Raw genomic sequence first — 25,251 nt, forward strand, 5'->3', positions numbered from 1 at the left:
GCTGGGGAGATAGCTCAAGTATTTCAGGTAGGACGCTCACCCCAGTGAGGTCCATGGCCGCTCACCCCAGTAGGTGTGAGCTGGGGAGGGGGATATGTGACATAGTCCAAAGATGTTAGGCAGCTTTCTGCCCCGTTTTAGGTCAGAAAGTGCAGGAATAGTTAAAAATGATCCATTCCACAGCTTCACATTAACTCAGGCTGCTGGATGGAAAATCCAGACCACAGATTACAATGGGTCTAGTTCTCCCTCACCTGCTCTTCTAATCGCTTGCACAGGTATTTAGAGCAGAGAGGTTTGCATTTCAGTCTCTCTCCTTAGAGCCTGGAGGCTGGGGGTATCGCTGCTCCCCGGAATCCAGTTCGGGGTGGACGGCCCCTCCAAGTATTACACAATACTAGGCAGTTTAACTTGTTCCCTTTTAAATGCACATAGAGTCCTTCTATTCTCTGCTACTTTACTGGAAGGGAGTATACAGAACATAGAATAGCTGGGGGGTGACACTTGTGAGTGGAAGGTAAAATATCAATGCCTTGTTCTGGAAGCAGTGAGAAAGGGATGTTTCTCACAGGTTGTTGATGACAAAAGGATGCATCCTTTCCTGTTCAGTGTTAGGAATGTGAGCACACAGCGCCACAGGCGGAGATCACGACTCTCTCCTTACACTGCTCAGACAGAATTTTATATTGTATCATTATTTTATTGTTACAATATGATTTCAGTTCCCTATAGGCCTGTGTCTAAGGAAGTAGGGTTAGGTTTTCAGTACCTGCTTCATTTTGTTTTGTTGTTTTCATTTTTATATGGATGTTCATTTATTAAAGTTTTCCTTATTTATTGAATGTTTTTCTGTGCTGGAATCTACATCCAGACACAGAATTTAGTTTTGTTGAAAACCGGTTCCGTGGGAATGGTGACGTCAGCAAGGTCCCACTCGCGCAAGTGCTTTGTGCCATTGGGCTCAACTGAGGGAAGATAGGGAGTTTCTGATTCTGCCCTTGGTGGATTCGTTCAATACGCAGTCGCGGTTCAGCATGACGTCCTCGCGCATGTGCAGGACGCCATGACGTTGCCACGTTTTGGCATAAAATGGGGATTTTTTAATGTTTATTTAAAGATTGTTTGTATACTCTATGTGAACTCCTAGATAAAGTGCAACGCGCACGAAATGTGTAGGAGGGTTGCTTCACCTTCGTTTTTTTAATATGGACCAATAAAGTAATATTTTTTATATCTATTTCGTGACCCACTCTCTTGGCTGTGCAACATATTCCTATTTTTGTCTATCCTGATCAAACTACTGGCAGCACGTTCATTTAAAAGGAGGCACAGGACAGAGGTGCATCATTATGTGAATGTATCATTATATACATTACCAAGTAATCTCTTTTTATTATAGTGGTCCTGGGACTATCCCAACAAGGTTTTGAGGAGTGGGTTCCAAACCACTAACTCTTACCTTCAGGGTATATATGTCCCTTCATGGACCTCATACTTTCTGAGAATACCTATTGTTATCTTTACTGATTATACATCACTAGCCTCATGCTCTGTGCCTCTGCTTATGCATAGTATTAAGTTTATTTACATTTACAGATCAGGCGCTGGAGCACTTAAATCATCTCAAACCCCTTTTCTCTACCTGCACTCTGGGAAAAAGCCCAGCCGGGCGAAACGCATCGAGTGGGTCAGACGGGGACCTCGTTTTATGATTATGGACATTGTTTACTCCTAAAGGACTTTTCACTGTGCTAGACCAGCACCAACACTCCATCCAGGAAGTAATATCCCTACCAGGGATTTTCACGTTTCAATGGCTGAGTATTGCTTTACCCATACAACTATTTGAGCTTTATTCAGGACATTTCATTCAGGACTTTGTACCGTATACTTCCATCCTAGGGTCTAACATCTACTTATATGCATACTCTTCTTTATATGAGCCTAATTTGGGTTCAGTTCCCTGTGATTACATTTTTGCAATCTATAGACCTGTAGGGATATATAGACTCAGACATTTGCCTATTTTGTATCCATCATGCTGTACATTTGTGCTATGTTATTTACTTCTTGTAGCATTTCTATAGATACTGGTTTATATTATAATATGGTCTGCCAGTAGTAGTATATCAGGGATCTGTTCACCTTGTGTGACTATTTGTCTACATGACCGGCTGGTCGTGATTTCATTGGGTACCTTGTCCCCAATGTTATCTTCTATTCATGTGCAATTCCCTTGATAGTTACATTTTTTCTAGTACCTTTATGTAATTGTCTGTTATTTATATTGTATTCAGGAGGTCTTTTTTGTTCTGGTTCCATGTGTATGTTATTTTAGTTTTTATGTTACAGTTAGATGTGTTTGATTAGAATTAAAATTATTTTATACTATTTTGGACACATTTGTAGTTATATATTCATTTGATACATCCGAGTGCTTGTTTAGAGGGTTTCTTTGTTTCTTGGGTTTCTATACAGCAATATGAGTGCATCATCATTTACTTTCTAAGTGCATAGAGGCTGCTAGGGGCTACAAGTCTATTTATTGAAGAAGCATGTTGCAGACAAACACTGGAACTTACAGTAACACGCCCCCATAAGGGAGATCACTTAGCTGCATGATTGGTTCTTTTTTAGATCAAAATGTAAATTACTTACATCTAAAATAGAAACTTATTCGATATTGGGATTTTCTTGGAGCATACTACGGGGCAGATTTACTAAGGTCCGATGCAAGATATCGCAGCCCGATCCAGTGTTAACTGCCACTCTATTTAATGGAAATAAACCACAGATTGTGGTGCAATTCCCCAGTATCGGACAATAGTAACTCCAAGCTTATATTTGTGGCCTGTGATGGTGGAAGATAAATGAGTGGAAATATAACCAAAATGAAGAGGTGTATAGAGGTATAATTTATTTTAAATAAAGGACGACTCCCAGTTGCTGGTAAATTATATAGACAATATTTATGGACTACAGTAATTCTGTGATCATAATTTATTTTCCCTCCCCCTCCTCCTTCCCCTTGGAGGTTCGAACCTCCCACAAGAGAACACCTACCCCACCCCCTCACACCTAAACAAAAAAAACCTCTAGATGAATAACATACAGCCCTATTGGCCAAACCCCTGTTAAATGTAAATTGTAGGGACCATTCAGTATCAGCCCTTGTATCAGCGTTGGCAGGGTTAAAATGTATTTCTACTGCTTGGAATAAAAGTGACATACTTGTTTATTTTGGAGTGGAAGTTTATCTGGAATTGTGCCAGCTCTTTAACAGATGTATTCCTTCAATTTCCTGCGGCCTCACATAAACCATTGCAGAAATACATTTATTTTAAAAGTGGGTTAAACAGGGTGAAAATATTTTACTGCACATGGTCTATATGAACATCTGCTTTTAAATATTTTTTTCCCTCTAATATGTTCCTTCTCGTTTGAGTAGTTTTATTCATTTTAAGCTTTATTTGCTTCCTGAATGTTTTTCATATTTCAGCGATCACTGAAACTATAACAATATTGAAGTGATGTAGCAAAATACTGTACTTGTATGTGTATGGTATATTTCATTAAACTTTTACTCATGTGTAATAGTCCAATCTTTTTCCTAAAGAGGTTCCCTCCTAAGGAAAGATTACTGATGCAGAAACTAAACTAGAAAGTAGCGACACTCCAGAAGTCTTTGCAAAAAAATCAGTTTACATTTATTGTTGGTGGATTTTGGGTGTACCACGTGGTATACCTCACAATCCAATTGGTGGAAGTACCATGGGATGGCAGCCATTTTTTTTTAAAGGATGTGACATCATCCCTTTAAGATGATGTCAGATCCTTTTAAAAAAATTGGAAGTTGTCACATAGTGCTTCAACCAATCCGATTGGGGATGTACCATGTGATGCTTGTATATCTCACAATTCGATTGGTTGTAATACATGTATGACAACCGTTTTGTTTTAAGGATGTGACGTATCTCCCTTGAAGAAGACATCATATCCTTAAAAAAAATCCCTGTCACATGGTACAGCATCCAATCGGATTGGGGCTGTACCATCTGACACTCAAATGTGACATCACAGGCCTTACATAAGGCCTGTCTCATCTCATTTGACTTTAAGATGAGATGGGACAGCATCCACATATTGGATTACAATGTACAAATGAAGATTAAGATAAAGAAGAAGGGCACCTGCTGCTGAGGAGCATTGCGCCGTGTCAAGAGGTTCCTGCTGGACTCGGAATCTGAGGCTGAAGACGTCAAAAGTAAGAAAAACATTGATTGTATTTTTTTGTGTGTTCTTTTGATGCTTGATTTTTGTAATTGTGTTTTTTTGGGTGATTGTTTTATTTATTAATTGTTGTGTATTATTGGTGCTGTTTTTTTTTCCATTGACTGCCAATGAATGGGTAGGGGGGGGGTAGTTGCCCTGGGGAGGGTGGTTAGTGGGGAAGGGGGTTAACCCCTTAATTACTATAGTGGTTACTAACCGCTAAGGTGATTAGGGGGTTAGTGGCCATTAGTTTGTTTTTTATTCTACTGTTGCTGCCCACGGAGGACGGTAATGAGGATGGCCTTCATACTTGCAGGGGTAAGTAGAATTTTTATTTACTTTATGCTGGCTGGATAATGTTTTATTTTTAATGGGCAAATTAGCTCTTATCCAGATCTGGATAATAGTAATTTTGCCCATTTTTGTACTGTATGTGTTGAGTGGGGTTGTTGGGGTTAGAGAAGGTGGGTAGTAGGGTTGTTGTATTTTAATGTTCCTATGGGGTAGAGGCATTGGGTGAAGGGGGTAGTTACCCCAAGGGTGGGTGGTTAGGCCTGTCAGGTGGGAAGCGGAGTGGTTAACCCCTTCATTACCCTAGCGGTTACCACCGCTATGGTAGTGAAGAGGTTAACTCCTCCCTCAACCTTCCCGGAAGGCCTAAACATCCACCCTGGGGCAACTACCCCTTTCATCCACCCCCTTTACCCCCAACAAACCGGGTATTCATTTTTAACCCCTTCATTGCCTTAGCGGTTAGCCACTAAAGGTAATGAAGCTGTTTTTATTTAAATTGTGATTCTAGTGTACAGGAGCAAGGGGTCTCCGTAGCTGAACCGCATTAATTTCAGGTCCAGGGACCCCTGCTTCCTGAGTTACAGGTCCCAGTATGAGGTGCCAGTATCCCCCTACAATGTTTAAATCTTCCACATCACATGACCGGGACATTTAAATGCATAGGAGATACCGGCACCAAATACCGGTGCCTGTATCTCGGGAAGCAGAGGGTCACCGGACCTAAAATCAATGAGGTTCTGCTCTATAAACTCCCTGCTCCTGTATACTAGTATTAAAATGTAATTACAAAAAGTGTGATCGCCTCTGAAAGCTGTGCAGGGAGATGCGGCTCTCTCTGTGCAGCTCTCTATGAAGCTCTTACAGACTGCGGCCAGATCAAACGGGGGAGAACTTTGAGAGAGACTTAGGTTAAAACGCTGCTACGCCGAGAGGTATTAGCATTTTCCTGCCTCACGGTTTGAGACTTGGGGAAATGGTTTCAGATTCTTTCTAAATTCTGTGATAGCCCAAATGACAAACTGTTCGGTGGGAACATGCCACATCATTCGAGATGGCAGCAAAGTTATCAAACCTACTAGAATAGGCCCCTATGTCTCATGACAGCAGATTTAAAAAATAAAATAGAAATAAAAAAAAGTCCTGCTGTATTGATTTTTTTTTTAAAGAAAGAAACGGAGTGAAGAAAGCTGAGCACTACAAGTGGAAAAAGGTGAAAAGAGAATAAAGATAGAGATGCGCTACCATAAAAAAGTGAGCACTTATTGGTCATCAAACGGAGGTGTATACAATCCACCAATGCCTTTCATGCCATGGCGCTTTATCAAGGGTAAAATATTATTCTATTTAAGGGCTCCTGCCACCTATCGATCTCAAACAGGATGACGTAGGGCGTGTGACATCAGCTTGCCAACCTACACATCCACTTTAACAGACTACAAAATACAAAAGTCCTCAAGTAATGACAAAGGAATAAAATAGCGCTAATGTCACAAGCCCTATGTCATCACGGGGCTTCACTTGTTTGAGATGTATAGGTGGTGTCAGCGGGCGGGAGACCTTAAATTGACTCATTTTACCTTTGATAAAGTGCTACGGCATGAAACGCATAGGTGGGCTCTATACCTCCGTTTTTAAGATAACCCAATACATTTCACTTTTTTATGGGAGCGCATCTCTCTGTATTCTTTTTGTCACTTTTTTCCCCCACTCGTAGTGCTCCGCTTTCTTTACTCAGTTTTGTGCTTTAATATCAAGTGAGTTGCACACACAATACCCTAGGACCCATGGGATGGATGTTCGACACTGTACTATGGAAGTAAGTCCATCTGTGGTTACTCCACAGCCTACCCGGTCTCCCTAGATGGCTAAAGGAAGGTATGGTAATTTGATGTGTGCGGTTATATCTGGACACTGGATGTGTTAACCTCTATAACTGTGATATGAGAGAGTCTCCAGGCAAGCATTTCCTCCCTTCCTACATAAGCCTACATATAATGTATGTACATAAGTACATACATTAAGGATATTTCTGGTTGGAAATGCATATATGTTTTTTTACATGTCTATTATTCATTGTTTTGAGTATCACACAGTTTCCGAACATTTAATCTTTTTAGTTTAATTATTCTCCCACAGAGAATCTAACTCAAAGCTTTATTCACTAAAACTTAAAGCAGGTAAAATATACAGTATGCATTTTTGTCATGCTTGTAGCATGACATGCTAATTTGCATACAGTATATTTCAATCTGTATTTATAAAGCACAAAATACAAAGTCAGTGTGTTATGCTGTAGGAAATCCTAACATAGCCAAGTTGTCAGAGGCTTGCTTGTAGATTCTGAGTAGAGATGTGAGCATGTTTTTACATGTGCTTCGCAAAATGTCAGACTTTTTTTTTTAATATATGAGTTATGCATTTTGCAAAATGTTGATTGCTCGGAATTTCATTAATATTTTGCAAAAATGTCAGCACTTTGTGACTGAATTTAGTGAAAATAGCAGCCTATGAAGGGACCTTGTACATTTTTTTTTGTCATGCATTAAAAATTCAAAGTGTGAAGAATGCAGGTTTTCACTTTTGTTTCCTAAAAAAGAGCAAATTTGCCTGGTTCATGAACTTCACTCGGGCTATCAATATGGCGGCTTTAAATTTCCCACATCCTGTGGGCCAATAGGGTAATTTAACAAATAACATTTCAGGGTAGCAGCCCTTTCTTCAGATCAACCCTCAGTGGTCATTATTTGTTCCTTTTTGTTAGCTAAGCTTCATTAAAAAGCCTATAATTTTGTAGCTTATTTTACCTCCTCTGTATAAGGAATATCCGAAACGCACGTCAGGAATATCATAATAGTGATACCACGTGATCGGGCTGAGCTGTGGCTCAGAGAGGCAATGCAGACAGGTTGCAGGCTACAAACAGCTTCCCAGTTGGAAGAAACAAGATTTTGAATCAGCTACAAACAGGTTTTTTTCAGCCATCTTTAAATTCTCTCACGTCACGGCCCACGTGACTGGGACATTTAAACAATGCAAGGGATACCAGCACCCCATAATAGGGCCTGTAACGTAGGAAGCAGGGGGTCCCCAGGGCTGAAATTAATGTGGTTCAGCTCCAGAGACCCCTGCTACAATACTGTATTATCAAAATAAAAGCACATTCAATACCTTAGCAGCTAGCCACTTGGGGTAGAGGGGATGGGTAAAGGGGGTAGTTGCACAAGGGTGGGTGGTTGGGCCTACCGTGAAGGTTGTGGGATGGTTTAACCCCTTCATTACCTTAGTGACAGTAACCTCTAAGTTAACCCCTCCCACTTCCCACTCTGGGGAAACTACCCCCTTCACTCACCCCCTCTACCAGAAATAAACATTACAATACAAACACCAATACATTGAATAACAAGCCCCACTCTCCTCAACACATGCATTAATGGGCAAAATCCCTCTTATCCATGTCAAGGGAGACCATGTATTTACACCTTTATACTGGGATCATATCACTGAGCAAAACCAAATGGTAAAACGAATTGTAATTTATTCCATAGAAACCGATGGTAGGGGTGGTCCGGGACCGCCATTCATCCCAGGACGTGGGTACTTGAGCATAACTCCGGTGCCCAAATGACTTTCACACTTGGCAACCTCTGAGGCTTATATAAACAAAAGAAAAAAACTCCTCCAGAATGCACTCAGTATATAGTGTTGATGTAATAATTATCAATCAGATTAAAAAATAACTTTTATTAATAGTAATAATTAAAATTAAAAAAGAATTGGCGAAATCAAATCCATGACCAAGTCTAAAGACAACACACTAAACATTCAAACACACCAATTTCAAGCAGTAGTAGAACTCTATTAGTTCTTAGTCACTATTGAATAGTTTATTTGAGATTAGCAGGACTTAAAACCTGATCGATTGAATAAACTGCTAAGTGCTGTTTATAAAGAGGCACATATAATATGTCCTTAAGCCTCGAGACACAGGTCTAATGCCCATATCCAGTTATAGCCTGAGTTGTAAACCAAGTGGATACCGCATGCATTATCACATAACATATAGTATTCACTTAATGCTGTTATGGTACTTTATTGTGTAACTCCATTTTAGTACCCTACTGCCTTGCTATAGTTCGTTATCATGTCGTGACATTTACTGTTAAAGTCAATCGTGGCTTCAGTATTTAAGTATATTTATCTGCTGCTTAGGTGAATCATAGCCATAATCGGGCTTAAATGTTAAATAGCCAGCCAGCAGCACATTGTGCCATGTATCTGTGTACCGAGTTTCAAACCTGCTCCTGTCGTCCCGCCCCTGTGTTTTCAAGGGAAGATTTTGACCGGGGTGGTGTGTCTATATGTCCGTGGGAATCTGACCTGATTCCCGGACACATTTTTGGGGTGGCCAGCAACTCTGGGCTCTGGTTATCTAAGAGACAACAAAGGGTAGGGAGTGATCACAGGACCATACTAATTGAATAGAGTATTTTAGTACATAAGTGAGGTAATCAAATGGTGGGTGCAAACTGTGAACTGAAAAGTGAATCAGAAAAAAGGGGGGGGAAAAGGGAAGGGGAAACACAAAATGGATGTGCCCCCTAAAAGAATTCACTTAAATGCACACGAGCAAAGTGTAAAAATTAACTTTTAATAAATTCCTTAAAACATATATTACCAAAGTAATGTGTAATGTGAATTAAAAATGTATTAAATCATCGCTATCAAGCAACCGTGTCATTAATTATAGAGTCATACTATCCCAGTAAACCAGTAAATATTGGTGGGATGTAGAAGACAGGGGATGCTATGAGTCAGGGTATTAACCCCTCTGGAGCAACGGTGAGACCAGATAATAATGTGCTATTATCCAGATATATATCATAAGAATGTTGCCCATTACTGCCCATTTGCCCAGTATGTGTTGGGGGGCACGGCGGAGGGGTGGAGTTTGTTCAATGTATTTTATTTGTGTTTGTATTGAAATGTTTATTGGGGGTAGGGGGGGGTGAGTGAAGGGGGTACTTGCCCAAGGTTGGGTGGTTAGGCCCCAAGGGGGTAGTGGGAAGGGTTAACCCTTTCATTACCATAGCAGTTACTAAGGTTATAAAGGGGTTAAACCATCCTGCAACCTTCCCTATTGGCCCAACATCCACTCTGTTACCCAACCTACCACCTTCACCCCCAATAAACCAGGTACTCTGGCTTAACTCCTTCATTGCCTTAACGGCTAGCCGCTAAGGTAATGAAGCTACTTTTATTTTGATAACACAGTATTGAAGCATGGGGTCTTGGTAGTGGAACCGCATTAATTTAAGCCCCCGTGACATAGGAGAATTTAAACAATGCATGAGATGCAGGTACCCCATACTGGGGCCTGTAAATCAGGAATCGGGAGTACTCGGGCTGAAATAAATGTGGTTCAGCTCAAGAGACCCCGCTATTAAATTAAAATAAAAGCTGCACAATCACCTGTTAGAGACGTGCACAGGTAGAGTGACTGATTCAGTCTCACTGTTACTGCAGGTCTCCTGCAGACAGGAGCAGCCCAGTAGGATTCACACAGCCCGAGTCCCATTCAGACGCAGGGACCCCAGCTGTGTTAATCCCAAGGGGCTCTTAACTCTCAGTACTTGCACTGCAAGCGTGACCGTGGGAGCTGCAAGGAGGAAATTCCAGAACCAGAGACTTCATCTGTAAACAACTCCCTCTCCAGATCTGTCTCTTCTGTAGTTTCTCTGTCCCTAGTGAGATGTCCCAATCTCTGAAACAGCAGGTGGATGATTTTTCTTCCTGTGTGACAAAGCTCTAGGCAATTTAAAGTCAGGAAATTGCCCACCATGCCAGAGCATGGTATGAGAACCATATAATGGGTGTCATATGCATTATAGGTCACACGCTTTAATAAACACAATCATTACCTCTATGTTTATTCCTGTAATATTCATACACACACACACACACAAACCAATTATCATCACAACATACATTTAAACCCCTGAACACCATTCCTTCCTCTCTACCCCGATTCTCACCCTAAATGACATTGCCATAGATCTTTATTAAAAATGCCCCACCTGTAAGAGAAACATTAGACTCATCAGGACTGGAAACAGGGGGATGTATGCTGTCCTGGCTCTTGCATATGCTCAGTTGATGACCTTTTGCAGTGAAATATTGAAAAATGTGTGCAAAACCCTTTGCAAAACTACTTGAAAAAATATGTACAAATGTTCATGAGCCAAACTGTGAGACAGTCACAAATCTCTAGCACAGTAAGTAAGTATTTGAGTCATATGATATTGAAGTATGAATACTCACATCGGATCTCCCACAGACTTTGAGGACACGCAGGACATTCTTGCAAACATTGTCCAATGCAGTGTTGCCCCCCACACATGTAATCCCCAGAATTGTAACATTGGGAGCAGCAATGGCCATCATTATTGCCTGGGCATCATCAGTACCACAATCCACATCTATAAGTAGGAGCTTCTTCGTCTTAGACATTACTAAAGAAGAAAAACAAGAAGTCAGAATAAGGGTCCCTGCTGCTAAAAAAATACTTTGGGGATTGTGTCTGTCTTTCATAAATCTAATGGTATTGATCATTTACAGTATAGAGTGTAATCAACACAACCATAGCCCTAGTGTAATCTTTGTCAAAGTATTACATACTTACTTAATGAATACAATGCCAATAATATATCATGTACAGTGGCCTGCAGCCTAGAGTTGATTGCGCATGAGCGGTTGTGAGCTGAGCCAAGGACTCGAGCCTATCGCATTACGCTCTATGCCACAACAAAGGAGGAGGTCTGAGGAGAACCCCGATGGATTGGTACTGCATAGGGGGAGTGTCAAAGGACACAGACCAAGGTGGACCCACATAGGCACGTGACCAACGTCATACCAGGCGAACGCGGAAGTGGACACGGACACCAAACACATGAGGAGCGTTCTGAGGAATCCCCAGGCAGGATGGAGGATACATCAAGGCTCTAACTCAGCTGTTCCAGTCTCCACACCAACCAAAGAAAGGGGCTGGTGACGGCCTTAAAATTCACACCGCACATTTTTTTGTGGAAATTCGTGAGTGCATTTCCAATTATCCTTGTTATCTGTTTTTATATTTAAAACCAGAGACAGACATAAAACACAGACAGAGCTCAGTGCACATCCAGTGAAACCTATACACGGTACAGTGCCTAAATATATATGTATAGATATCTATTAAATAAAATGGTCTTTTAGTTTAACATTTTGGACAAATTGTTGTAAGCTCCTGAGCCACTACACGGCAGACCACATCTCAAGGGTCCCAAACACTAATATAAATTCTTAATAACCTGTGCATTACCAGGAAGAATGATTTATAATAAAATATATATATGTTGTGGTTATTTTGGGGGTTCAATATGAGCTTGTAGGTGTCCTGTATGTTTTACATTTCTTGTTCAGCTAGTCTTAGCTGATTGGAGGGTGGCAACCTCCTACCTAATTGAAGCTCAACCCCTCCCACATTTAAATGGTTAAAAGCTCACTCCATAGCATCTCCCACTCTCAGGGGAACTTGCTTGCTTGCAGTATGATTGTGACATATCTAATACAGAGTGCTTTTCCTGGTAATGTACAGGTTAATAAAAGCTTCAATCAGACTTAGAACTATGCAACTAATTTTGACAGATTTATTATAAATCATTCTTCCTGGTAATGTACAGGTTATTAAGAATTTATATTAGTGTTAGGGACCCTTGGTCTGCCGTGTAGTGGCTCAGGGGCTTACAACAATTTGGCCAAAATGTTAAACTAAAAGAACATTTTATTTAATAGATATCTATACATATGTATTTAGGCACTGTACCTTGTATAGGTTTTACTAGATGTGCACTGAGCTCTGTCTGTGTTTTATGTTTGTCTCTGGTTTTAAATATATATTGCCATGCTCAGTAGCACTCCTCTGTGACACTTATATGCTTATATATGTATTGTGGTTATTTTGGGGGTTCAATATGAGCTTGTAGGTGGCCTGTATGTTTTAAATGTTTTTATAGTAAAGATTTTATATACATTCTTGTTCTATGGCTATTCTCTTTTTCTTTTTCATATGACACATGAGGCATCTGTAGACCAGCCAACTTAACACATCATATACAACAAACGACAGAGAAGTCCAATGCTACATCCAACATGGAAAAAATACACAGTAAAATACTTATATATTCTCTTGAAAAAGGGTCACTTAGTTTAACCCTTTGGCCAAAGCGTTGTAAGCTTGCGAGCCACATCAAGGCAGACCCTGTTCGGAAGTCCTAACACTACCAGATAAAATACTAATATACCTCTATTAGTATTAAAATTCTAATTTACCTCTATTAGAAGGGAGAAAGACCACATTGGATCTATGGGCCTCATGCAGTAAGCGTTGATAAGGGAAATATGGCCATGTTATAGCCAAAATTGGGTTTGAGATTCAGTAAGCGCCGATAAGTGCTTCATATCGCCAGGTTTCGGAGCCGATAATTTGGTTATGGCCAGTCGCCTGCCGATAAGCCTGTTTTCGACACTGATCGCCACTTTTTTAAATCGGCTGGATTCAACAAAAAAAAACAGCTTATCGGGGCTGATCGGCACTACGAAATTGAGATGTTATGGCCGATTTCTCCCGCCAACTAAAGTTGGCATTTTGGACGGGAGAACGATCGCTAAGGCTGCCGGAACGGCACTTAGAAAAAAAAAAACTTCTGTACATCAATGGAAGTCAATGGAGCGGGGACGTATAACAGTATAGTACTGTTTACGTTTCATTGCTCACAATACAAGGGGGATTTGCATTACAGTGTGGGGGCATTCCCTGCATTGTGTCACAGCTGATGTGTCTTATTTGCATAACATTCGACTTTTACATGTTTGCAGCATTTGCGGGTCACATTACTCATCATGTGATGATGTGGCAAGGGAAAATACTATACTACACTCTTAAAGGAGAACCTCACATCATATCACACATTTTACTCAACTCAGCGACAATTATTTACATGATGTTACACATGTCACACATGTCACACATACACAGTATATTCATCTTCCTTTACATTACACAATGCTTGTAATGTGACACGCATCTTTAAACGTTCATGTACATCTGTCTTCTCATGTTTACATATACTTTTGGGTCCTCCCTATTTTCATGACGTCACTTATTGGACGCTCAATCACATTGCATGTTTACATTGTAACCGTTGCATTACAAGCACTTCAACCTAACTTATACACACATGTACAGTAATTCATCATTGGGACACCTTGTAAACTCATTCTATACCAACTATCCTCCTTACACAAATGCATGCATATGCACACGACTATTCATTGTTGCCAACATGTCACAATAACATGGATAATTACACATGTTACACAAAACTTTTCCCACGTCAATCTCAGCCTTTTTGTCTCATTACATGACTGACTCTTGCGTTCACAAGTGTTACATGCATTGCACATGCAACTATTTATTTGCAAGCAATCTTTGTACAAAGCTTCACGTCACATCATTGCCAAATATCATCATTCCCTGCAGAATACACACAACAAATACTTAGAACAACAAGTGCACACAGCTTGCCACAGAAGTACTTTATTATGTTAATGTAACACCTTGCATTTTACTATGTCACCTGACATCATCACATACCTATTTAAAGGACGCACATTACCTGCTCATTCACAGCTACTCATTTCAAAATGTTGCGAATGTTTAGGAGACGGAGGAACATTCTTTTCTATGACATGCTTGATGATGAAGACAATCATATAGGGCAAGGGAGGGACACACCGAGGGACAGTGACAGTGACGCGGATACGACAGGGACAGGGAGAGGGACAGGCCGAGGGACAGGTAGAGGGACAGGAGATCAGAGGAGAAGACAGAGGAGACAACTTGTGCCTCGTCCGCGTCTGTACAGGGAGAGAACCCTGTTAGATGGGATGAGTGAGGAGGAGATTGTAAGTCGCTATCGTTTGAGTTCAGCAGCAATCTTAGCTCTTTATGAGGAGATAAGGGGAGATTTAGATTTTTTCACAGCCAGAGGTCGTGCAGTCCCTGGGCTTGTTAAAATGCTGTGCTCATTACATTATCTTGCTTCCGCGTCATACCAGACAACTGTGGGCATAGTGGGCGGGGTCTCGCAATCTACATTCTCGCGGGCCTTGACCCAGTTTCTCTATGCACTCAATAGACGCGCTAGGAATTATATTCATTTTCCTACAGAGGCGACAGAGTGGCTGGAAGTCAGGACTGGCTTTTATAATATAGCAGGGATACCATGTGTGCTGGGTGCAATCGATTGCACACATGTTGCTTTGATTGCACCTAGTCAGAGTGAGCATGTGTACCGCAATCGGAAGCACTACCATTCACTCAATGTACAGGTGGTATGTGATGCCACGATGAGGATAATGCATGTGGTACCCAAGTTCCCTGGTTCCAGTCACGATTCCTCTATCCTGAGGAACTCTTCAGTCTTCCATGCGTTCGAAGAGGGACATTTTGAACCTGGTTGGCTGCTGGGTGAGTACATATTTACATGTTCTAACACAAAACACATGTTGATTTAGGAATGTTGGCATTGTACAATTTGATCACTAATGTCAGCTTATGTGTGCTCCATTCATTATAGGTGACTCAGGATACGGAATTAGGCCGTGGCTCTTGACTCCGGTGCTAAACCCTCAAACTGAAGCAGAGGACAGGTACAATGCAGCCCATATATCTACAAGATCTGTTATAGAGAGGACATTTGGCCTACTCAAGACCAGGTTTAGGTGTCTGGACAGAACTGGTGGGGCTCTTCTATACAAGCCTCAAAAAGTGTCTGATATTATCCTTGCCTGTTGCATTTTGCACAATGTTGCACTCAGGCACAATGTACAGTCAGACCTAGCTGAGGCTTTGGTAGACGAGCATCCCACCCATGTAGCTGCTGAAAATGAACAAACAGCCAGTGGTGGCCAGACACGACAGAATCTCATCAATTCATTTTTTTCTTGTAAGTACAAACTCATATGTTCCTAGTACTACTTTTATAGTTTAATTATGTTATATTAACAATAATGTTTCTTTATATAACCTTCTGTTAGGACACAGATGAATATGGGTTGCACACCTTTCTTTTCTCTGCTGTGTGCACAAAGGGATGTGGCACCGGTATGTTATTGTTGCACAGGTTATATAATCCCTCTTCAATTGTACTTTAGTTGTGTGTATGTGAATACAACTTGGGTAACAAAGCAATAATATTTTAGCATTGTGTTATTCCTTATGCTAAGACAAAACACATATTATGCCCATAATCATTCATGCTTCTAGTATGCTTACATACAATGTTATTGGTGCAGTGTAACATGTACATCCATATGATGTGTACACCAGGCTGATTTACATTTTGAATGTCATGAAATATACATGGTGTTGTACATTTAACACCAAATACACACTTTGCTGTGTTGTTTACGGTACTGAAGATGGCATGTCAATGTTTGCAATTTATATATTGTTCCTTTGCATTATAGGTATATCTCCAGTATGACTGATCATGGTATGTATATTTGCTGACATCTCTCATAAGATGTGGCTACCTCAATCTTCCTATAATTATTGGAACTAAAAACCCAACATATTGGTTTAAACACAAATGTTACATATATGTACTTTCTGTATCATGTATATGCATTTAGCTACTCTTGAGCTTTCATGTGCATTGTATTACAAAATGATTACTCACATTTCATCACATTTTATGTAGGTTTCCTTATAATTTCCATTAATGTAATATAGAGGTGGTTGGAGAAAAGGGGATAACTGTACTTATTTGTTTACTTACGGGAGCACATTCATCACTAGCATAGACACACTTTTTAAGACAACTGTTTGTGTCTCTATCAATTGGTGTAGGATCCATGTATAACACCGACAAATGATAACACCAGCTTTATTATGGTAGCTTATATCATCATATTGACTATACTATGTATTTCTAAACGATTAATAAACACAGTAAACTATAGTTAGTTAGGTTAATGAAATATACACAGAAACGTACTTCATAACATGATGGTGATGTCATATTCAGAACATCATGCATTGGAGGGGACCATAACATCTGGCCACTAACATTATTTGCTACAGTCCCAAACCATTTTATCTACATACCCATGTAACAAGAGATTTTAAAAATAAATGGCTACTTGGTTGTAAGTGTCCTTTACATTGGGAGAAGGAGTGGCTCACTGAGTAAAGACACACACTGGCACTGATAGTTTGAAGCAGGGGAGTCTGGTTCAATTCCCGGTGTGGGCTCCTTGTGACCTTGGCCAAGTCACTTTATCTCCCTGTGCCTCATGCGGCAAAAAAACATTTGTACGTTCCACGGGCCAGGGACCTCAGGCTGAAACATGTGTCTGTAAATCGCTGCGTACAACTAGCAGCCCTATACATGAACATGCTCATATTATTATTATTATTGTTACATAGTTTCGACAGTCATACGTTCCATTACATATTAGAATACACAAATGTGTTAGCAGAGTGGGAATGGTTGTTATATATAAAACACACCATGTCATAAAATGTTAGTAGTCATTAAAGAACACTCAATAAAAATTCATGAGGCACTCTTTTGCAACATCATTATGTTAATTAAGTGCTTATGCAATATAGGCATAAGGGTATCACATTTTTAATTGTTTGTTAATAAGCGCTGCAAGCAATATAAAATTAGTTCCATATGTAGTATAGTAGTCGGTGGCTCCTCCTCACAATCATCTCATATAAAGGTAGACTCTTCTGAAATCATACATTGATCCGATTGTATCTTCCCCGACATCTCTGAAATACAGCAAACACATGATGGTCAAAGATGGCACCTTACTAGATATGCATCCGTGACAACGCGTTACGCAGCTCTATATGATTGTGTAGATACACACGTCACTCACTTATATGTTAGAAGTAAAACTGTTCATCAGTATGTAATGTTTCTTTAAATTTGTAGCAGGCATAACTATGTATAAGAAGTGAACGTTGCCTGTATACTGAAAGATGTGCGCGCACATCTTTGTGTGCGCACGCACTTCACGCTTGGCTCCACTAACTGTTAGCGCATGCGCAAAACAAAGCGTACGTTGTGCGTTCAATACATGTTGAAAATACCAGTAAACATAACATCTTTATTTCAAATACAATGAAGACGAAACTACATTCGTTCTAAACGAGTACATCTGTATTCTTTTTAAACAGACGTGTTTGAACAGAAAGCACGGCCGATAACACAATGCGCAAATGCAATACGTGTGACGTCATGTTAAGCCAGCGTGAAACGCACGCTAACACTCCTCCCACTCAATTAACATTCGGCTAACGCCCAGGGTACGCCTACAAACACTGAGCCGCACGCATCACACACTGCAGTTACCGTTACTATAACAAAACATGACAGCCAATAGGCTTTGAGGCGCGCACGTCGCTTGGGGGCGGGACTTACATCACTAATCCTTTTTAAGGACGCCTTGGCCCATGACAAGGGTCCCACGTCATACGTGGTGGACCCGGTTTTCAATGTTGTAGATGTTGCATGATAACAAAACAGGTATGTGTTAGAGTAATGGTAAAATGTTGCTAATATGTTTAAAGGGATAGGAAAGTACGTATATTTATTCCGTCAGCAATGTGTACTACTCTTTCAGGTCCTACTATATTGTATTAGGAAACAATTTGTTTGTGATCGCTACATGTTATGCAGTCTGCAATGTTACGCTGTATCCACGCATTGAAAGTGAAAATGGTGGTTACAAAAAAAAAAAAAATTTAAACGCAGAGTCAACGCATAACGATTGTTATATTTACCATTCTTCTAGAATTAACTCTTCGCCTGGCTGCAACTGGTCGCTCCAGAAATGCAAGCCATTTTCATCCACGCTTAACCCAACCGCTGAATCCAGTATGGCACATATCTCCTCCAGGATGCGCTCATAGGAATCGCCACTGCTTTCTTCAAATAATTGGTCGGGAGGTAGGTTCATTTCTTCCGGTTCCCATTCCAATGCAATTTCAGCTGAAAGGCTTGGTACATAATCATAGTACTTTTGTTCTTGTACAATGTGGGTTTCAGGAATGGAGGCTGCAGATATTGCAGCACGTATCGATTCAAACGGATCAGTAGTAGCGGATACATTGCTATTGCCATTAGGAATAAATATGCCTTTCACGACAATATAAGTGCCGTCTTTCAGGATAAATTGTTTTTCCGGGGCAATCTTCCAGAAACCATAGGTGTGTTGTAGCTTATCCTGGTCACGTTCAAAAAAGTCATTACTTGATAAAGTGAATCTTATTGAGGAATTAAAATTCCGTGCATGCTTACGGTCTTGGTAATAAGGATATTTTGCTCGAATGAAATCATCGATTTGGCGTGTGCTTGCTTTCTGTCCGCGACTGTTCAAGATGGCTTCACAGATCATGTACTTATACCCTAAAAGGGGATTAATATTGTTAACGAATTCATCAGCCATGTCTGAGTAGCACAAAAGCTGTGTGCAGGTCTGTGTTATTTGCTCATCAAAATGAATGTGCTGAATGGCTAACAAACTCCTGTTTTTCCTTGTCAAGGTCAACAAAAGTAACTACTTTGACTCCTTATTTCAAACGCCAATTGGATTTGTTTGTCTAATTGGGTTAACAGTTGTGGTTCGTGATATGGGACTGTGGGAGAAACATTTCTCCTTCTTTTATCTCGTTTGTGAAAAACATCCCTAGACTGTGAATGCGTTCACATAGTGTTTTTTTGAAAACTAACAAAGACCAGTGTGTGAAAATATTTCTTAGCCAGGCATATCAGTAAAAACACACCTGCAAAAAGAAATGTTTTTTCCCCGCTTACATTTCTGTGTGTATGTGAAAGTCTGGTTAACTCCCTGTCTGCATGAGTTTAAATACGTGTGTATATATATATATATATATATATATATATATATATATATATATATATATATATATATAAATATATCTCTTATAAAAATATATATATATTTATATATAATATTTTTTTTTTTTTTATATTGCAGGAGTACACACAACATTGATGGCATTAAGTATACCTTGTATGAAACCTATTTAAATGGTGAGAAACATGATTGAATGAAGTAATAAACATTTGTTTAAGCACAATACTGTTAGAGTCTCATACTTAGGATATTTCTCAAACATTAGGCCTGTATTATTAAAATAGTGTTTTCACAAGGAAGCATGAAGTGTATTAGTTTGTGTATACCAGTTTATATAGTACTATATATATATATATATATATATATATATATATATATATATACACACATATATACACACATATATACACACATATATACACACATATATACACATATATATACACATATATATACACATATATATACACATATATATACACATATATATACACATATATATATACATATATATACACATATATATACACATATATATACACATATATATATACATATATACATATATATATATATATATATACACACACTCACACACTCACACTCACACTCACTCAGTGTGTGTGTGTGTGTGTGTGTGTGTGTATATATATTATTATACATTCTGAGATGTTATAGAAACGAACACACAACTGATTAAAGGACAAAATTACAATGGCCAAGCAAGGCAAAGGTAAGTAATAATTTACACATAATCCTGCTGTACACGTACAAGAAAGATGTTTGCACTTACTTAGGTGTTTTAATAATTGCATGTGACTAATATGCATATGCAATTCTTACATCAATTAACACACCCAAATGCAATGTTTTGCTGCAAAGTCAATGGCAGCTTCTCTAAACTTAGCAACTGGCTCCTGGTGGACCATTACTGAACAGACGATTACAACATAAATATTTATAACACAATTAATTATGAGTGTTAACATTTCCAAAACTTCACGTGTACAAGAACATAGTTGAAAGTTTGGAAACAACACAGTCTTCAGCATACATACAATAGTAATTAGATAATCTGAAGTCAACAAAACAAGGCCAAAGACATATTTTCTGAATTATAACATTTATTTTTTTTGTTCCTTTTGCGAGCGAGTAACAGGCCTGCTTGTTGTCTCTTGAATTTTCCTTTTTCTTTTGCCACCAACTTTAGGCACAACAGAGCCACTTTGAGTGGCCTCTGGCACTTCACGGGCAGGGCTTGTGGCCAGTGACTGTTCACCTACGGGGCTTGTGGCCAGTGACTCACCTACAGGGCTTGTGGCCAGTGACTCACCTACAGGGCTTGTGGGCAGTGATTCACCTACAGGGCTTTTGGGCAGCGATTCACCTACAGGGCTTTTGGGCAGCGATTCACCTACAGGGCTTTTGGGCAGCGACTCACCTACAGGGCTTTTGGGCAGCGATTCACCTACAGGGCTTTTGGGCAGCGACTCACCTACAGGGCTTTTGGGTAGTGACTGTTCACGGACAGGGCTTGTGCCCAGTGACACATGTGAGCAAGTTGGTAGACACTGCACAAGTGATGGTTGGTCTGTTTCATGTGTGTCTTGTTTTGTTTTTGTCGCCTCCTTTGTAGGTGTCTGCTGCTGAATTTGTACAGATGGCAGCGGTAGGATGTCATCAGGAACCTGCACAGCAATGTCTGCTACTTGACCGGTAACATTTGGGCCTGGTGAATGAATATCAGATGAATGTGGTGAAAACTGACCTGCATGAACAGATCCTGGCTGGGAGGTGTTGAATTGTGGTACATTAGTCATTCTCCAGTAATTAGCTTGTGTTTGCTGAACAACTAATGCTTCGAATGAGGTGTTGATTTTTTGCAACTGTTTAGGCACTTCAATGAAGACTCTGTGGAGATGTGCCAATTGTGATACTGTTTCTTCCTGCAGTCCAATCATCCTTTCCAGCACTGTCATCATGTCTGAATGGCGACGATTTTCTGCGTCCACTATTTTTCCCTCTGAAGCTACAATTGCATCGTATGTGGAAGTTGATGGACGATTTGGCGGTACAACAGTTTCTATTGGCACCTCTTCATGGTCACATGATTGTATTTCAGTCTCTTCTGTGGCGTCATCCTCATCATACTCATCATCCTCATCACCATGATGTTCTAAAAAGAAATGTACACATTATTAAATGGCATGTTAATGTATGCTGTGTTACTATGTAATTGTACTGTGTCCTAAGTAACACCTAACATGTTAGCATACGTTTTATAACCTCATTAAAAACTACCTTGACTTACGAATAATGTTTGGACTCAGTATGAAATATGAATGAATGAAAAGTTGCTCTAAACTCAGAAGTCCTACATGATAATTAACATCACTAACACAATACATGTTGCCTTACACTTAATTTTCACTGACACTAAGTAATCCTATTTAAAGAAGATGTGCAAAACAAATAATGCACATGACAACATAACATATAGAAGAGCACATATTATATGGCCAGCAAATGATACACTCACCTTCTAGTAGTGTTGAGCTGGCTGACCCAGGTGAAGACACTTGTTCCATCTCAGGTGACACATGTCCTCCAGGGGCAACTATATATAACAATAACTTAAGTTTTACATTTACATGTGTAAATATTGAACAAACACTTATTGTATGTTCTGTATTTATGATTAACTAACAACATCAGTTCCTTAACCGAAAATGTGTGTGAAAGTGAACATAAATAGTTGTAATAACACTGTACATGCCTGTGTACTTAGAATTTTTGAGTTCCCTAACATACAACATACTATGTTTCTGCAGTAATGCGTGAGGATAAATAGATTAAATGAGTACATAAAAATCATATGTTGTGTAGTGATATCAGTATCATAATGTACATAACTATCATGAGATGACCATTCACAATGGTTATCATGAAGGTGGTCATATTGCAAAAAGTGTTGTTTTTGGTAGAGGATATGTGTGGTACATTAATCGAAGATGTGGCACACCTGAATGTGGCTGTGACTCAACAAGACAACACATGCAGTGTGTGATAATGTGTCTTTCATAGTAGTTCAACTATAGATATGAGTGAACTAATGTGTGACGTACGCTTTGATAAGTAATGAGTTGTTGGGGCATTTAGTAGCTAGAGTTAAGCTTTCAAATGAGTGTGATTAACTTCAGTTGTGCTATTCAGGTTGTAAGAAAGGTATTCCCTTCCCCAAAAAGCCTAATCAGCCACACCTTTCAATGACTTGAAACAGGTGCAAATGGTGTGAACTAAGTTGACCGTGAAATGAGGCTGTAATTAGTGTGTGTGCTGAACCCCACCCCCTCTGTTGAAGTGTATGCTGTGATGAGATATTAATTGCAGCTGCTTTAACACAATGGTAGATGAGCTAAGTAGTCATCTGCAGTGTTAAAGTTATGAAAACAATGACATAACATATGATACGTGTGCCTCATTATGCTGTCTGTATATGACATAAAGCAAAAATGGACCTTTTCATAAGCAACTATAGATGTGTTAGTGCCAGTGATGTTTGTAGGCCGTTACATGCAATTTCTTTGATGCATGCTTAAAATAGGCAGTAATGTCATGTTTGTCGGAGTAAAATCAATAAAATACACAATAATATGATACATATTTCTGTTCTGTACCTGTAGCTACTAATAATTTCTCATGAACATGTGTTACACATGTGTACTACCCTGTTGTTCCCCATCTTCGCCCACCATCAATTGCTTCCACTGCAGCTATGCATTTTGGGAATTCACATGTAAATGAGCACGCAATGGCACGTGCTATATTAGTTACTGCTTTTAGTAGGACTACTACATATATGTCTATTTTGAGATATATATATACAGAATCAGACATATACATATATAGATGCAGGTATGCTTATATTGTGAAGACAGTATAAAAAGCAGTGTAAATATGCAAAATAACTGTAAGCAACGACACGCCTAGTACAGTAATATTTATCACCTGCTGGAAATTGTGACGGATAAATTCCAATGTCACGGTCACCAGCCAAGCCTTCCACGACGACGGTAAGTAATTTTGGCCGAAGCAGCTCCTCCAATGGAGTCAATATGAGACGTTGTGGTGTGGGCCCACCTCCAGTGCCAGTAGCATGCACGCGTTGGTCTTGTATTTTCTTTTTCAATTTGGACCTAATATCATCAAATCTTTTCCGACAATGATACTTGTCCCTGACACTATTCCCACAGGCATTGACACCAATGACTATTGTGTCCCACATTTCTTTTTTGCTTGCTGCACTTGTCCGCCCTTGAAAAACATATAAAAGATATGAGGTAAATGAATAATAATATAAGCACCAGTTTCCTACACTGCTAGCTGTTCCAAGAGATATCAAACATGCTGTTTTATGTGTAATATGTGCAGCACATGAGCATTCACTACTAAACCTATACATGTAAGCAAGGTTGCATTCATATTGTATGCAGTTCTGGCAAATTGACCGGCTGTGTTTATTTGTCCTTGTAAGGCATGATAAAAAGCTGTGTTTCCACACTAATGAACATAGAAAGATATTGTGTACCCATATTTGCATATGAACAAAACTCAGATGACCTAGGATCACATGTATTTGAATAATAAATGTAAAGTTACACTTACCTACTAAATGTCCATAGAGACTGTCATAGTGCTCCAGAATGCCAGTGACAAGAGCCCTATTTTCCTGGTCATTGAAGCGAGGATTACGTGGCTTCTCCACACGTTTTTTCCGAGCAGGTTTAGGGTCAGAGCTTGGCTGGTGCTGACTGGACTCTCCTTCTTCCAATGGAAGAGCCTCCAAAAGCTGGCCACCAGCAAGCACGCCACCACCAGACACCCCATCAGCAACTGCGCCACCAGCAGCACTCCCAGCACCAGCACTCCCACTCCTAGCACCAGCACTCCCACTCCTAGCACCAGCACTCACACTCCTAGCACCAGCACTCACACTCCTAGCACCAGCACTCCCAGCACCAGCACTCCCACTCACAGCACCAGCACTCCCACTCACAGCAACAGCACTCCCACTCCCAACAACAGCACTCCCACTCACAGCAACAGCACTCCCACTCCCAACAACAGCACTCCCACTCCCAGCAACACCACTCGGTGCACCAGCAACATCACTCCCCTGAACAGAACGTTCACTCCGACGCGTACTCGCACGAGTAGCACTCCCACTCCCACCAGCATCACTCTTCCCACGCTTTGCGGGCATACTTCCAGCACTCACAAAAAACAGACAAGAAATGTACAGGCAATCACACGACCCACTTCCACATATAAAACAAGACAAAGATGTAAACAAAACAACAAAGGACAAAGCTCACCCAATACACAACAAGTCTCTCAGTCAATATGCAAATGTTCAATCGTCCAGCTCTGTGCGTCTCTCTCTCTCTCACTCCCAACAACACAGAGAATGATTAGCAGTACACGTTGCCTTTAAATATGGCGCGCAATCAAAAACATGCTTGTTTCGCCTGATTCAGCAAGATTTGTGATTGTGCAACCTAACAGCACCCCGCCACGCACGCCGATACACCTGTGTGTGATCGGCTCATCATCGTGAGAGTGGGCGGATTTGTTTTCTGGTTGATTTTGAATGTATTCGGCACTTACTGCATACGGAGAGGGAAAAAC

General features: G+C 40.1%; 2 protein-coding genes across 3 annotated transcripts in view; both read right to left on the reverse strand.

Annotated features, from left to right (window-relative positions):
• The window catches only part of LOC142488635 (nucleoside hydrolase-like), a 51,391-nt gene that overhangs the window by 24,223 nt on the left and 1,917 nt on the right, over positions 1-25,251 (reverse strand). For both annotated transcript variants that reach the window (XM_075589066.1, XM_075589065.1), the window contains exon 2: positions 10,885-11,075. In XM_075589066.1, coding sequence (XP_075445181.1) covers positions 10,885-11,073 — 189 coding nt within the window. In that variant the 5' untranslated portion in view covers positions 11,074-11,075. The remainder of the gene's footprint in view (positions 1-10,884; positions 11,076-25,251) is intronic.
• Positions 11,557-24,002, reverse strand: LOC142488842 (uncharacterized). The gene is made up of 4 exons (XM_075589180.1): positions 23,572-24,002; positions 22,103-22,180; positions 21,005-21,739; positions 11,557-11,618 (listed from the first exon to the last, which is right to left on the reverse strand). Exons 1-4 carry the CDS (start codon positions 23,846-23,848, stop codon positions 11,557-11,559), a joined length of 1,152 nt encoding a protein of 383 aa, XP_075445295.1. The 5' UTR covers positions 23,849-24,002.

The sequence above is a fragment of the Ascaphus truei genome, chromosome 2 (assembly GCF_040206685.1).
Source record: "Ascaphus truei isolate aAscTru1 chromosome 2, aAscTru1.hap1, whole genome shotgun sequence".
Taxonomy (NCBI): domain Eukaryota; kingdom Metazoa; phylum Chordata; class Amphibia; order Anura; family Ascaphidae; genus Ascaphus; species Ascaphus truei.